At 41.5% G+C, this 17,009-nt stretch overlaps 1 protein-coding gene across 2 annotated transcripts in view; it reads right to left on the reverse strand.

The window, feature by feature from the left end:
* The window catches only part of LOC117138335 (apoptosis-stimulating of p53 protein 2), a 32,541-nt gene extending 19,646 nt beyond the window's left edge, over positions 1-12,895 (reverse strand). Inside the window, exons 1-2 of one of the 2 annotated variants that reach the window (XM_033300373.1) lie at positions 12,477-12,895; positions 909-967 (exon numbers count right to left, since the gene is read on the reverse strand). In XM_033300373.1, the coding sequence (XP_033156264.1) occupies positions 909-941 (33 nt within the window). In that variant the 5' untranslated portion in view covers positions 942-967; positions 12,477-12,895. Of the gene's footprint in view, positions 1-908; positions 968-12,476 lie in introns of those variants that run through there. The other variant, XM_033300372.1, reaches the window with a different exon arrangement.
* Between the last annotated feature and the right edge of the window lie 4,114 nt (positions 12,896-17,009).

The following is a 17,009-nucleotide window of genomic DNA, read 5'->3' on the forward strand; positions in this document are numbered from 1 at the left end:
GGCGAAAGCGAAAGCAGCAGCAGCAGCAGCAGAAACAAAAGCTAAACAAAACTTTTGTTTGTCCTCATCGGCCGGCTGAAAACTGCTGACTGACTTGGCTGAAATTTGTCGACCGACCGACCAGGCCTAAGCCGCAGTGTCTCCCTTCATCTGGTGACCTTTTTTGGCTGGCAAAAATTGTAAAACTCATTTACATAACAATTACCGCTTGACACGGCGATGTTGCCCCCACCCCTTTTCACCACCCATTTGGGCCAAACCAAACTTCACATTGGGTAATACTTTGAAGTCCGGGGCGAACTATACACACACACATACATATCTATTGTTTGTTGTTGCTCTAATGTTGTCGCTCACATGCTGTCCCTTTCCGTTTGTCTCTCCATCGCACGCCCCCGCTGGTGGCGCCACCTGCCGGCACTTGCGGGACTGACATTTTATTTAGATTGCTTTGCATTTTCAACTTTTCTCCGTTTTCCAACCGCCAACTGCGTGCAATTGTCGTTACAGAGAAAGAAATTATGACATATTCCCATAAGTTAATACAAACGATTCTATTTAATTGGATCATACTTAAGCTAACATACCAACTTGAAAGGTTAAAACCATTTTATTGAACTAATTTTCGTTTTCCTTGAGGCTATTACATAAATTAATCTATTTATTTTGATTGCAGTTTTCCCTGTACTGAACTGCGAACTTCCACCAACTGGAAAACTCGCTGGCTTTAAGTTGCCCCGCACTTCACTTTCATTATGTGTCAGTTGCATTGTCTTGACTTTTCGCATACATTTTCCCGAGTTTTCCGGCCCCAGTGGATTTTTATGTTCGTGCTGCGGTTCCGCCCCGGTTATGTGACAGGGAGCTGAACTGTTTGGCTTTAGACACTGATTAGCCGTAGCACTTACAATTTCATCCAAAGTGTTCGTCGGCTCCTTCATACCATGACGTTAGAGATTCATCCAATCTGCCGGCGAGAGAAAGCAAACAAAAGAGAAGTCAGAATCAGCAAACAGACAAACAAATAATCATTAAATATCAGATGTACAAAGGGGGGCGGGGGGTGTTGGGGTGGCCCCGTTTTCAGGTGCGTCAATATACAAATGTCTGCCCCAAGAGGGCGCCACAACTTGCATGCGTATGTGTGACTTTGGCAAACATATTTAAGCAGAACCAGATAAGCACAAAATTTAAATTCACATTATTTAAAATTAAAACAAACATTATAAAGCAACACCGTATGCACCTTCAACTTTAAAATTACTTATTATCAAATTACTTATTTCTAAACGTTGCATAAAATTCTAGAATACTTCTTAGTTTACACGCTTCAAATTCGAAATAAACATTTATATGATTCGAAACGATAAACATGTGTTTTTAAGAGGAAGTGGAAAATCTAAAATTACAGAGACTGCCTCACTTCTAGAATTACGTATTTGTATACAAAAGGCAGTCCTATCAAGTTCAAGCATTTTGTCGTAGAAATATTAAAAAAAACAAGAGAAAGAGATCACTATTGCCGATGTTCTCCACTATCAGATACCCATTAGACCGAGACACTTAATTTTTTAGATAGAAATGCCAAGAATGTGTCCTATTGAACTCCACAGTCTGGACACCAGATCCCCTTTTACCTGTTGCCTTTCAACGAATCTAGCATACCCTTTACCACTACAAGTAACGAGTAACGAGTATAATAATTTGCCTTTTCATCATGCAACATATACACACGTATGAAGGCAGTGATTCAGATAGGGAGAACCAAGATGAAACCTGGCATTGGGTTCGTCCTTTCAACGCACCCAACTCTCAGCCAAAGAAAATTCACTCTTTTTATGCGACTTATTTAGTTCAACAATGGAGTAAAAAGCGAAGGGCACGAGCTCAATGGGGAAAACGTTCATTCTTATTAAAATCATGATATACACAGCGGGAAGAACTCGCAGTCATTTGCATTTTCCAACCACTCGCCATGGTTCGGAATAGAATTTTTTCGGTGCTTCTGTTTTGTAAGTTGATTGCCACATAAATTTCATGTAATCTAATAAAATTTGAATTGTCGTCGGCTCCTGTTTTTGGGCCAATGTGAAAAGTGAATTGCCAGCCGCAAAATATCCAGTACCCACAATCCACTGACGAACTAGAGGTGGTTCGATTTTAAAACAAAAACTTATGTGAACCCATTTAAATATTCGTAGTTAAGCAAACAAATTACCCAATCGTGACTCAATTTAGTAAGGTTATTTAAGCAATTTGTGGCACGACTAATTTTGTCACGCGCACATCTCTAGCTAGAAATCGCAAAATCCTGTTTGAAATGCTGATGGAGTTTCAACTTTGAACGGGCGATAAGCTAATCAAATTAATTCAACTTAAAAAACTTGGCAAGCGAATTTGCAACAAATTAATGTTATTTCATGGCTTCTTAAACTTGACACTGCGGTAACTACCAACCACCCCCACCCCCCTTTTGGCAGCTCACTTCAAAGTAATTCATTTCTGATTGGAAGTTTCCTGTCAGCAATTTTACTTTTTTCCTCAGCCACTCGCTCGCTTTTCACTTTTCACTTTTTGTGTGAGCGAAAACTTTTCTGCATGGCTTAAAGTGGGAGCGTTTATGGACGGATGTACGCTGCACGATGTACGATGTACGTTGAATCGAGCCAGTTCGATTCGAGTTGCCACACATTTTACCCCTCGAACAATAAACTTGGGAAACACTCCATTGCCGACGGGGAGAGAACATTTTCCAGTTTGTTGATCGAATCCTCTGGGGGAATACCCCCCAGATCGAAGGTTTCTGAAATCGCATATCCTGGGTATTTGTAGGCAAATTGCCCGCATTTTGTTGCCCCCTCGAGTGCGAGTATCTGCTGGGTTATTTGTAAACTTTTTCGGTTGATACTTTGCGAGGGGGGGAGGGGCGCCAAAGTTAATCTCGCTTAGACAAAGTTCTCCGTTTGCGTTAAAGGCATTTGATTGATTTTCCCTCCCCCCCGCAGCTTCGATTGAGTGCAAGTGGCAAATACTTCAGTCACTTGCCAATTCGCTCGAATGCAGTTTGCATGTTTGATGACAGCTCCAAACGCTTCTGGGTTCCAATCCCCTCCCCCCTTCAGAATTCGATAGCTGAAAGTTTTTTGCATACGCTCGCACACCTTTTCCAGCACCACAAACAAAACGTGTCAAATGCACAAAAATCCAAATTCTCACATCGCCAGCCGAATGAAATTGTGAGGGCGATGCATGCACCTGCTATATGGAAATATATACAACTGCATTCATATATATTTTGCATATAGACCAGCAAAAACGAAGCATAGCAAATTGGCTTTAAACAACAAATTTCCTAAAGAATTCAAGACCAATTTGCGAGGAAGTCGATCAAATAAATAGGCTTAAGAACTCAGCAAAGAAAGGCGTATAAAATATTCATCAAAAAGATTCATACAAAGATAGAAAATAATAATTCTTGCATTGAAGTATCTATCGATAATTTAATAATAAATTGTTAAGTGTTTTTAGACAACATTATTTATACATTTGAGCACATTTATGAATCAAAAGCAACTAAAATCCCAAGGCATTTTATAAATAAATGCAAAAATAATCTATATTAGCTTCGTAAATGACTTTCTTAAATAAAGTCAGTCAGCAGCGAGCGTATTATTTGGAAACACAAACCGCTTTTAATTGGATCAATACCCCACAGCATTTAATGCAATTATCAATTTGACAGTGAATACATTTGGAGTAAAAGTAAACACACATTTGAATACAAATCCCGGGTGAATATTTACCCTAAAACAACAGGAGCGATCGCAAACGCATTCAAAACGCTGACTGAAATATCAACGGCCGAGCAATTTTAATAAATGTGTAAATTACAAATGTTTTAATTATTCGCCAATGCTGTGGGAATTGGCGGCACTAAACAATAAACAATTGCGCATCCTGATTGAAAAAGCGTGAAACCATTCAGAATTTGGACAAGGCCATGTTGTTGTTTAGTTTGCGGGTCGAGAGTTTCATTTGGTTTGTTGGATTTTGTGAATTCGGGTTTCGAATTCATTTGCGACCTTTTCATTTAGTTGGTTTCTGGTCTCTGTGGTATCATATCAAGTTCCACTTCCGCTCATCGGGGGTTTTACATAAATTAGGGCCAAACTGGACAATGCAATTTTAATGAGAATTAATCTTTCGGCCATAAGTGGGGCAAATTGAATTGGCAATGTTGGGGAAATGTGAAATTTGGAAAGTGGCAAGTGGAAAGTGGAAAGCGTTAGATTGCATGTTCTAGTTGTTGTTCTCCTGTGGCAGTTGCACATTTGCCAGGCGCCACAGGGGCAAATGCTCCATCACACACACACACACACACACACACACACACAGTAAACAAGTGCACATGTGTGCGAATTTGGCAAATGTACAGCAAAAGCGCGAAAATAACACCTGCAAGCTGCAAACTAATTAAAATCATTGCGGCCATTTCGATGAGCCGCGTCCATTAAATCATTCAGTGCGGATAAAATAAACACATTGCATTTTACATTCAAGTTGATTTTACAAAATATTTCACAACATTATACAGAAAGTAATAAGATCATATCTCAACTAAAGAAAATTAAGTAAACTAATCACCAAGTTTCTAGTTAGGATCTTCTTGATTTAAACAGAAAGTAGCTATAGTGATTGAAGTAGAACCTCTTTGGATCTGTTGAACAGCACTCGACGAATATTAATTGAATGCAGCAGCTAATTAGTGAAATTGTCAAGAATTTGCAACTTCGGCTTGGCCCGACATAATTACTTAACCAGCTAAAACGGTATAATTGCGACATTAGAGACTTTGCCAACTAATTATCTATAGTGCAGGCCATATAATCAGTTTATGTGGCAGCAGCACGTCAGCACGTTTTGTTCGATAATGCCTATTTTCATGTATCTGTATCTTCGTCTGCTACTGCATCTGTATCCATAGCTGCATTTGTATCTGGCACTGATATCCGTACTTTAAGCGGCTTTATATTGGCCACAAAGAGACTTACGCTTGGCCAAACAAGAATTGGATTGTACATATTCATTCGGAGAGGCAGAAATCCGGGGAATATCTCAATTATTTGCGTGTTAAGCGTGCGGCTAAGGCAACAAAGTGGCAGAACTTGACATTGGGAAAGGTAATTAGCAGGGCACCTCAATGTGGCAACCATTTGTGCTAAGCACTTCGCAGCGATGTCATTAAGACAGCACTCAAGCCTGGTCAAAGGGACCACAAATTATGGCAGTCTGTGGCCAATGAGCAGGAGAGGAAGCAGCTCGAATGGGGATCATAAATCAATAGCCATTGACAGCTTTGTCAATGAATCGGCGGATGATTGAATGAGCATACGCCACGTCCATCACGGCGTATACGCAACGCTTCGCTTGCCGCGAAGGTCATCAGCAGTAAGTGGCTGACGACCGGAAAGAACTCGGTTCACAGCGCTTTTCTGTTTCAACGCGCCTCGCATTCAAAAGCATTTTCCTTTTAGAAAATCATTTTCGCTGCCGAAATTCCAGAACCCCCACCCCCCTCACAATTTGTGGCAATTTGTTCAATTACCCGAGCTCAGACATCGATTTGGTTTATTAAAAAGAAGCCCAGAGTCCAGACGAAAACTACAGACTTTCGGTGCTAGGCATTTTTGCTTGGCCAGCAAATTCAGCGGAAAACATTTTCAATTTAATTAAACAAAAACAAAGCAGAAAAATGTTGTGTTGAGCAAAGTTTTTATGTACTTTTGAAGGGGGGATTTGGGGCATTGAAAAGGGATGATGGCATGATGATGACAGCCCAAAATAGTCTTCAAATAATTATGCAGAAATGAAATTTGTTTGACCCGCAACTTTTGTGAAATAAAGAACATAAAATAGTTGAAAAAAGCAACTTTTTACGGAACAACAATAGTCGTCAACATGCAAACATTTTTGTGTTATTTAATTGCCCAGCTAATTTGCTTTGGTTGGGGCATACAAATAAAATTCAAATTTAATTTCTGGAAAGTTTCGTGAAGCGATGAAAACTATTACAATGGCAATTTAATTGCAATATAATGGCATAATGGTGACTTAATTGTTTAGGTTCATTATTAATGGGCATTTTGTGGAGAATAATACACGTTTTAACATATTAATGCAACTTTTTTGCTGATAACTTTTGAACGTACATTTCACAGACTCCACCCAAATCATTAGGCAGTAAATTGCTCTCGAATAACGAGACTTCCACTTCTAATCCGATAGTAAATTATCCCGAAATGTGCCTGTGTAGATGGCACACTAGAAATAGACAACCATGCCGCACATTTGTCCCTCGCACCTACCTACATACACTACCGTCGACATTAGCTGACAATAAAATATGTAAATGGCTGCCGAATAAATCGCAGCCAACTTCTGACATGCCAAAAAAGTGGAAAAGGGGCATTTTCCGGGGCGTGGCGCAAGTGGCAAGTGGCAAGTGGAGATCGGGGCGGCAGACAAGAGTCAAACAAGCAGAAACCGAGCGACATTTTCGTAATGCGAAAAGGTAACAGACGAAATCCATCAGTCCATAACGAAAGCCCCGTTGTGTCGCATGTGTGTGCCTGTGTGTGTGTGTGTGTGTAGAGTCCCGCCCACCACAAGCTGCCGCCCCAAATGATGAGTTGCGATTACACACATAAATACGCAATTCGCTTAAGTACGATGGCATGGGAGGTGAGGGTAGGTGGCCTGGGGATTGGGTGTGCATCTGGTGGGGATCAGGAGGCGGAGCGGTAGAGTTGCGGTCCCATTCCGCCATGTGCGTCATGGCCCGGCTTCTGTTGCCACTTACCCACATGGAAACTCTCACAGTTGCGGTTAAATCGAAAGTCATACCATAACTATAATATTACAAGCCATAAACCCGCAACGAAATTGGTAACATTTAATACTACATATTCTACTCTAGAAATGATTTTCCAGCCTTTAAAAGTTTATTAAATTATCGTTGAATATGTATGAATTCGAGGTCAAGTGAGTAATATTTCATCCCGAAATGGTGTATGTAATTGAAAAAAATTATTTCTGGGAAATCGATTTTCCATGTTCATAAGCTCCATCACTATTCTTTCGCCGGCAGCTGTATTTATTAGCAATTCAATGTGGAAAAGCACCGACACACACACACACACACACACTGACAGAGACAGACAAACACGCCCCACACACACACTCACACAACAATGGCAACAATAATGCGAATTGATGAAGCGTGAAGGATTTCGGAGGCAATTTTCAGGAGAGGATTGCGCCTGCATATCATCACTCTGCACACGCACAGATTAGGCTGGGTCGAGATGGCCGAAGCTGCGGTCCGAAAAGTATGGATTGCAGACGACGTATCTATCACATGTGAACATCAGTGAACGCAGCCTGTCGGGGGACTAAGTATCCGCCCCGTTGCCGCTGCCTTTGCCGGCTTTTCCAGCCTGCAGGGGCTATTTTCATTTTAATTTTAAATTACAATTACGTTGTAATGATATTTAAACGGACATTGAAGTAAATCACGCCCCAATGGGCAAGCAAATTAATAATGCGATAATAAACGAAGCGAAGTGAACAATCTATCAGCGGCAAGCGGCGAATTTTATTGCCGCATTACGTGCCAATTAATTTGCGGAATGTTTTCCTTTGCGAAAGGTATTTGAATGGAATTAATCGCGAACTGTGTGTGCCATAGATTTAAATGCGTCAAAACCACCACTAAATTGCATTTGAATGCAAACTAGTATTTATTTATTTTATTATCCAGCCAGCAAACGAATGAAACAAATAAAAAGGTCAAACCAAAATACCTAAAATAATAAAAAAGCGTAAAACGAACCGCATCGCACAAAACTCAATTGCGGCAAAATAACTAAAATTGCTTTGTCAGGTTAAAAGAGAATTTCCCATCAGGAGCCTCCCCGCCTCCAAATACAAAAGGGGGCGTGCCAGAAAGCTTGTGTGTGTGTGTGTGTATCGCTGGATAATTCAGACACAAAAAACTTTGATTCTATATGCAAACAATAAGGGAAGCCGGCAAAGGGAAAGATTTGCATGTGGAGCGAAGCTGGCTGACTGCGATGTGTGTCAAATAAACATATTTACCCCCCCAGCATCAGCACCCCCTTCCCCTGAAGAGGGGATGTGGATATTTCCACCTCCTCCGAAGGCAGTTGGCAGGCATAAAATATCTGCAAAGCGCATTTAAGCCGCGCCACACAATAAAAATAAATAAAGAAAGGCGGCGAACAAAAAAAGCGCACCGCGAACCAGCGATTTTCACGGAATAAGGTCCACCCCACTGGCGGGGTGGACCGTAAGCTGTGGGCGGGCGGGGCCAGGTAGCACATGCAAGCCAAAAACATAATAATAATAAATATTCAGTTCAGTTCAGTGTGTTCAGTTTCCGTTTTATTCAACCTCAAAGATAGGGCAAGTGAGGGTTTGAGCTGGAGTTGCCACGCATTTCAAATATTTTTGCTCAATAAAGTGCAAAATGTTTAAATATTTAGCATATCGAAAATTGATAGTTTCATCAAACTTTTTACATAGATAAAAATTTATTTACGCTTGAAGTAAGAAATATAAAATTAAAAAGAAAATAATGCTGGGTATTTTTGTGGGAATCCTCTCGCTTCATTTCGTAAATTTTTTGCACCGAATTCGCATGAATGAAAATGCGATATGAATGAATAAAAAACCAAACTACGGCGAATGAAAAAAGTGATTCGCCCACATGTGTACATGAAAATGCAGCATGAACGCATATGTATGTGTGTGTGGCATATAGGGGAGGGGGGCAAAAGTGAAAGAGAAAGTAAAGGCGCAGGGAGAAAGGGAAGCGGAAACCGCCCGCAAGTAAGTAAACCAAATCCGAATGAACAGGGATTTGCATTCATAAAATATATCGCATGTGAGCAGAGCGGAGACATCCTTGCTTATCCTCCCGTTTTGGTGTCTTCGCTCCGTCTCTTTCTTGCGCCCTATACCCGTCCCTTTCGGCAGCAGACCCTGCAGGTATTGCTAGTCACAAATGGAGGTCATGACTGTGTTTGTGTGTGTGTGAGTTCGACTTTGTGTGTGTTTTTGCGCAAATTATGCAAATCGCAAGCATGAAAAACAAATATTAAACTTTCCACGAGAAAAAAAAAGAATCAAAAATTAAATAAAATTTTACAAAAGACATAAAAACCAAACGGTTGCCCCAACACGCACACAGTGACACACATAAGTGGGTTGCCTGCATGACAAAAGCGGCAAAGGGGTGGTGGGGGTTTCCCCCACCAAAGGAAGTGCCACGAAAGGCATCCCAGCCATATAGTCAAGCTACCCTAAGGTGGTTTCTGCTGGCAATGGAATCAAATTGACTGGAAATGGCCTTTAAAAACTTAAGATAATGTCACAGGTCTGGAAGTTTCTAACTTTTTTTGATGGCAAAATAAATTAAAAGGTTCCGAAAAGCTTAGGGTTCTATAGAAATGGCAAAAGCATATATTTTACTTTTCAATTTGTCTGTCAGATTGGATTATCATTACAGGGAGTCCTTTTTTGTGGGACCTTATCGTTCATAATTTGGATAGCAGTGGCAAGTTGGACTGTAGATTTGAAAGGGACCCGCGTAATGATTGTACTTACAGATGTATGCATGACCTAGCTCGCCATCTGTGAATCCTGTTACCCCCTGCCCCCTGCCCCTTTTAGCCCGCTTGACGAAAGTTGGTAGCTCACCCGAACAAAAAACTAAGGCAAACAAACAAACGCAAATTTTGTTCTCTCTCATTTTTGTTTGTTTTTTTATTTCAAAAAGCGCGCGTGGACAATGGCAAACATAGGTGGAGTGTTATGTGGTAAAAAGGGGGGATGAGGCTTTGGGGAAGGGGTGGTAGGGGTACGGCTTTGGGCGCGGCTGTCTGCACGTGTGCGTTTGAGCTGCGGAGCAACTAGTTGTGGGCCAGGCCTATTTCATTTCGGGCCGGCCAAAAGCGTCGCAAAAATATCTGTAAACACGCAGCTGGCTTTGAGCAGAGCACCCCCACGAAAAACCTGAAAAGCCCCCACTCGAGAGCCAGAAGCGTTAAATAAAATCTCGCACGCTTCGTTTGGACGTGAAAAAAACACGTTTGTATTCCCCTGCCAACACTACCACCCACCCACTCTCCCTCTCTCTATCGTTGCTGCCTCGGTGAAATGCAAAACAAATTAGAAAATAGGTTTGTCAACATCAGGCAGCCGGTTTCAAAACTCAACATGTGGGCGTACCTGCCACGCCTGGCTAAAATTGGATTTCACTCGTAGTTGCCAGGAACCAAGTGCTTCATATGCAGCAGTGTTTGTAAGTGGCCAGCGTAAAAATGGTCGAGAGAATTGCTTTGAATTTTTTGGTTTCAAAACCCATGTTACTCAACTTAAAAGGTCACAGCGAAAAGTGTAGAACATGTGCAGCCAAACATGGTGGCTGTCTTTAAATCCATTGACTAAAACGTTGACCTCAAAATTAGTCACTCAAAAAGTATCAGACTAAATAATCAGTTTATCTACCCAAAAAAAAAAATATTGTAAATGGCTTGTCAATCAAGCCGAGTTCATTAAACGGTTGGCAACGTTTTCGACGTCACAAGCGTTACTGCACGCACTCGGCCAAAACGGAGCGTGATAAATGTTTGAAACAAAAGTGTTACTGACCTCACATTACACGTAAAAAACGTGCAGGTTCACCAAAACTCAAACTCTTTATTTTTCGGGGGTGCTAAGCGCGAGAGAGAAAGGCATATGTCGCAGGAGAAGAGCGAGAGAAAGGAACAGCGAATCGCTGGGGAGAAAGAGACGGGCAGCCAAGGGAAAGGAGACAGAGATAGCAGAAGTTTGGGGCCTCGAAGTTCGACGATTGCCCCAGCCTCGCTTCACTTTTCACACTTTTCGTTTTCGTTGCGTTGGAATTTCTAAAAACCCAAACTACCAGATAGAACGTGCGACAGAGAGGGCAGCAGCCAGAGCGAGAGAGAGACGGGAATAGAGGCTGGCATTCCTGGTTTCCAAGGCAACAAAAAGCAACCCAACAGCGATCGCTGGAATGCAGCAGCTACAACAACCACAAAAACAGGGCTTGAAACTAAAAAAAACTGGCTTTGTTGCCTTTTTACAACGTTTTGTTGTTGCTGCACAGAGAAAAATGTGGGAAGTACAAATGTAATCATTAAATTCTGTTAGCAAAAACATAAAATGCTAACAGATATGTTAGATATAAAAAAAGTTCTTCATAAAGAATCAAGCCTGTAATAGTTACAAGCTGAAATGCCACGAAGTTAAGATTAATCCAATGAAGTTCTTCAAATACCATTATGGAGTTTTTATATCACCATCTTTGCTTAATTCTTTTGCAACAGATACATAGAATAGCTTTATAATCTTACTCAGAGGTAAATGATACTTAGTTCTTCATCTATAAGAAAGCTAAATACAGTTAGTAGATAGAAAGATAGATCTTATGAATGCGAAAGACTTTGCTTTTTCGCTGCGTGTTTTTAGTCGTGGGGAACACGTTTAAAAGCGATCGAAAGAGGCGAGGTGAAGGGGAACCCTGTTGACTTGGCTTTTCAATTGGAAATGGACTTGGGGCCCGAGAATGTGAGAATGGGCCTGGCTTCGAATCGCTGTGCACATTTGTGTGGGTTTTTTGGGGGATGCTTTTGTGGACGGACTGGCGGATTGTGCGGATTGGCTTGCCTGGTCTGAAAAATGCTAAACTAAACCGGAATGTGGCTCATTCAGTGAAAAGAGCATAATAATAGCCGCAACATGATCATGATCGTGATGACGATGGCGATGACGACGACGACGACGCTGGCGATCGAAAGCCAAGCGCTGCTGGCTTGGAATATCGTCGTAACTTGAGGCCGGCAATCTAAGCGCTCGACTTGCTTGTTTTTCTGGTTTGCCAATTGCGCCAGATTTGCGTTTTTTTTTTGTTATTTGTGTTGTTCGTTCGGTTCTCGGTTTTATTTTTGTAGTTTCAAAAGAGGAAAAAATGTCGCCAATGGATCAGAGGAAAACAGAGCGTGTACAGTTGCAGCATCGTTAGATCGAATGAAATTGGAGGCCAACTCCTCCCCCTTTCGGGAAAATTCCCACCAGCCAATGTTGTTGGCTGGAAAAAAGAATCACGTTTATACCGTTTTGTACTGATTTTTCAGTTCCCTCTTCTTCATTGTCATTATCTGGTCTTTCTCTTTCCACCTAGCCGTTTTCAAGTGCAATTTTGAAATGCCACACACACACACACACTTGTGCGCCCGTCCATACATACACACGTACACACACAGTTACCATGCTCATTAAACATTTTTGCTGTTGAATAATTTTTCTTTTTTTCCACGAAGAGAGGGGGGTTGAAGTCAAAAGAAAAGAAAACTTCAAGTTCACCTCACCTTGTCTGCACCTTGCGCTGCTTTTGTTGCTGCTTCTTCTGCTGTTGTTGCTGCTGCTTTGTTGTTGCTTATTTCGCTGCTGTTTAATTGCACCTTAAAGTGAATTAATCACCATTTACACTGCCGCTTCTGCAGCTGGTGCTTCTTCTTGCTCTTTCTTCACCCTGCCTTTTATATCAGGCAACTTTTTTGCATACTTTTTAACTGGCTTTCTTTCATTCAATTCACATAGCTGCTTCTTCCCTGACTTTGTAATTAATTGAATATACACACTCACACTCACTTACATGCTCGTAAAGAGCAGACACTCACAATAACACACACACGCGCAGAATGAGCGAGCGAGCGAGACGGAGCACGCGGCTTTTCCTTTTTCGGGGAAAACACGTCTATCGACAGGTAAGCGCGTTGAGCAACTGATCGCCTCGCGTTTGGGCCACGCTCAGCGCAATAAACTACCAGTCTACCACCACGCCAGCTAGCCGTCTCTTTCTGGTCGCTCCATCTGACGTCCCGCTCGCACCTGCGCACTTGTTGCGGCGTTGGCGATCGGAACGAAATACGTTACGAAGCACCGTTTGAATTTTACCTGTGACGCGCAGAAAAAGAGGGAGAGAGCGCCCACCTGGCGAGCAAGAAACTCTACAAAGCGGGAGAGAATCGAAGAGAGCGGTTTACCTGTGTTCACCTGCACATGAAAGAAAATTGTGGAATAAATTTGAAGTAATCTATAATAATAAATCTTAAGACAATGAAATCAGAATAATCTGAAATCAATTTAAGATAAATGACTATACAAAAAACGCATATACTATAATTATAAAATAATTCCGATAACTGCGCTTATCAGGCAATTACCAATTTTTCTCAGTGTGTCGTTATCGCCGTAGCCGTCTCGACGCTGTTTGAGTGAGTTTACCTGATTTTCCAAGTATTTGTGTTGTCATGGTGCAAATATTATGGCGAAAACAATTGGTCTAGACATGATATTTTGTCTTAATTTTACAACATAAGATGATTTTCGACAAGTGTGGGAGGATCTGCCAGGCAAATTATCCTGCCGTTTTTTATATCAGAAGGCGCGAAAATTTGTATTTAAATTTGTTGGTGCGAGTCCTCGCTTTAGTCACAGCAATGCTTGTGTCTTCGCTATGATGGGTTTCCCCTTTTTTAGACCTCTGCTGATAACAGAATGAGGCTGCACTGTTATGAACAGAACAAATTCAAATTTAACAACTAGATGGCGCTATTCTACATCTAAGTGTAAATTAACACAAAAAACTGTCAAAATTTAAATCTATTAGATTAAACATCTGAAAGAATTAAAGGATTTATTAATGGTAAGCAATATTCGTATTAGAAATATTCAAAGTCATTCTCTTAGCATAAAAAAAACCCTGTCCAATAACTATATCGACATATGCGTACCAAAGAGTTAATAACAATAAACCAGAATTCAGCACTGAATTTTAGAATAACTATAACTTTAAACTTCTTTCGCCAGCTAATTGGCAGCCATACCCATCACTCTTTCCTTCCCTTTCCACGCTTTTTTTGCCCGCCGAAAAGTTGCATAAATCTGTGAAATTACCCAAACACTCGAAAGCTTTACGCAGAAGGTTGAGTAATGCCCGAGATTCACACGGAGTGTGGCGAAACGGGAAAATGGTAAATGAGGGCGGGAAATGCCAAGGGGAAAGTTAACCGCAGAGCGTAAATTTTTGGCGGCGGAGAATACGTCATAAAAACGATTTAACAACCGAATAAGCAACCGCAAAAGCGGAATGACAATGACTACGCTTTGCCCAACTCCTTGAATTTTTCCAACGCCACTTGGATTCCTTCTGCTCCCGCTTTTCCCGCTTTTCCGGAAATGAAGCCGACGAGGCGCTTAAAACAAAGGAAGCGCAAAGGAAAACCCATCTGATACCTGTTTCGTTATATGTACACAATCATTCATGAGGTTTCTGGGCAGCAAACCTCAAAGAGAGTATCTATCGGCTTGCAAATAATTCTCCAGAGATAAATCTTTCATTTTGCCTTTGACGGCTGCCGTCGAGCCAACTGCTTTTTTATGGCCTATCAACGAGCGTCTAATGCCGGCAATTAAAATAAACGACACACAGACAGAAAGCTGCCTACGGCCCAACTTTGCAGGAGTGCCTCCTGCAAAGGATTTTCAGATGGATTGGAGGGTAAACGCCTTCCAGCTGCTACAAAATGTGCGTTTAATGAAATTTTTATTCAATCAGCGCAGCAACTTTTATGGCAAGACGACACACATACACACGCACAAAACGGCGGAGGAACAGGAGGAACCTGTTGAGTTTATGATAAAGTGGCTGCCCTTCCTTTTACCCCGATCCCGATCCCTATCCCAATCCTGCAGAGCTGCCGAGCGAAGTGCTCCACTTTTACAGCCTCCATTTATCTTACACTTTGCGACACGCAACGCGTCGAGTGGAAGATGGAAGGGATTTCGCCGAGCGCGATAATGTTTGCTTAGTGCGGGATATGGAAATGGGAAATGGATAGATGGAAGGTCCTAGTCGCAGGGTCTGACAGCTATTAGCTTAGCCCTTTTGACCAAATGTATCAGGCATGAAATACGAATACTATAAAATTGAATACATTTATGCATACTCTATAAATCAAACTAAATTTCTTTCCTTGAAATGAATTCAAAGGTCCCTCCAAATTTGCCTCCATTTGCAATGGAAATGGCTAAAGCAGAGACAAACTCATGAATATCATTAGCAACAGCTTCATTTTGTGGCACCAGTCCACATGATTTTTCCCTTCCTCCGGCTGAGCTCCTTATTATACACTTACCCACAGCCCTCGAGCTGCAATTAAGCGTTTGCGGCGTGGCAAGTTTTGGGCAAATTGTTGCCAAAAAACAAGCTCAAAGCGACCGACAAAGCCACAGCAGACAGCTGGCAAAGGTTCCCTTTCCCTTCGGTTTCTGCCCCCCTCCCCCCTCACACCTTTCTTGGCCGACAGGTGTGCGCATTTCATTTGCATAGATTAGCTAGATTAAAGCCAAAGACGAGCGATACAGATCCTGAGTGCTGTATTTGGTGGCAAGTCGCCACTTGGCGGCGGTCTCAATCCACCGTTTGTGGGTTATTTAAAAAGTTTTTCGAAATAAATTAACATAAATTCTCGTTAGCCGGCAAATCGGCGAAAATGAATTTTCTTCTAATTGACCAACACCTGAGGCTGTGCCGGCTTTTACCCTCGCATCCGCAGCAGCAACAATTGGCCTTTAAGCGCGAGCTTTAAACCCCCTTTTTTTCTTCCCTGTGAGCCACCAACTTTGCTTGGCCCGCTTTTTTATCTGCCAAATATTGATCGCATTAGTGAAAAGGCGGTGGGTCGATGGGCTGGTTGGGTTGGGTGGGTGTGGCCCCGTCGCTTCGAGTTGAGCTTTTGCCCATGTGGGTCAAGTAAATCAATTGACAGCTCTTTCCGAACTTGAGCGAGGACAAAGGCAATCCATTGGTGTATTGGTGTGCGTTTCGCAGTATGGGTGTGTGCCACCTGGCTGCCTCTATAAATAAATCATGGCTTATGATAATGTGTCGCACAAGCACACACCCCGTGTTGATAAGATATAGGCCATCGTATTCAACCACGTGGCAGGAGTTGCAACAACAAAACAAACAGCCATACAGTAGTCACTACAAAAGTTCGTATTTTGTTTATAAATATATGAATTGTTATAATTTTCCTGTCACTTGGAAGTTTTACAATTAATTTCCAACATAAATACTTATTTTAGAAAGTAACTGAATCACTTAGTTAAAGTTTGAGTACTCATACTACTCACATTTCCATATTCACAGGTAATAATTAAGCTAATGATACTTTCCACTGTATTCATAGCATGAACCTTTGCCACAATAAACAAAAACAAACAACATTTGACTTCAGTTCCATTTGGTTGAGTTTTCCTTAAGCTTTAAGGACTTTTCCTTTTCCTGCCCGCCCTTTTCACTGTGCTTGTGGCGACTCCTCAGTTCACTCAATCATCATAAAACTTGACATATTGTGACGTGCCGACAAAAAAAAATTGTACCAAATTTTGGCCATATGCGATATGCGACGCTGATGGGATTTGTTTGCTTCGAGCGAGATTGTTTGCGGTCTGTGCGACAGTTTTGGCTGAAGATTAATTGCATTTCGTGTTGCAGCAGGTGCGTTTATTGTTGTTATTTTTGGCACATGCATTCGCTGCATTTGGCAAATGTGTTTGGTCATTTGGGTAATTGCAAATCGAGTCTAAAGTGCTCCATGTCACAAGTATTCGAAAGAGAAATGGTCGGAGTTTATTGACAGAAATGCAGGATGCACATAAAAAAAGCTTATATAAACAAGAACAATAAATTTAAATATTTAAACAGTTTTTATAGATAATAACATGAGTCATATAATATCTTCCTTGGTTTATGTAGTTTTTATTCAGCATTTAACGGCTGGAATTGTTTTCATATTCCCGTTTTTTTGTTTCACAGTCCATAAAAATATATG

Source organism: Drosophila mauritiana, chromosome 2R (assembly GCF_004382145.1).
Source record: "Drosophila mauritiana strain mau12 chromosome 2R, ASM438214v1, whole genome shotgun sequence".
Taxonomy (NCBI): domain Eukaryota; kingdom Metazoa; phylum Arthropoda; class Insecta; order Diptera; family Drosophilidae; genus Drosophila; species Drosophila mauritiana.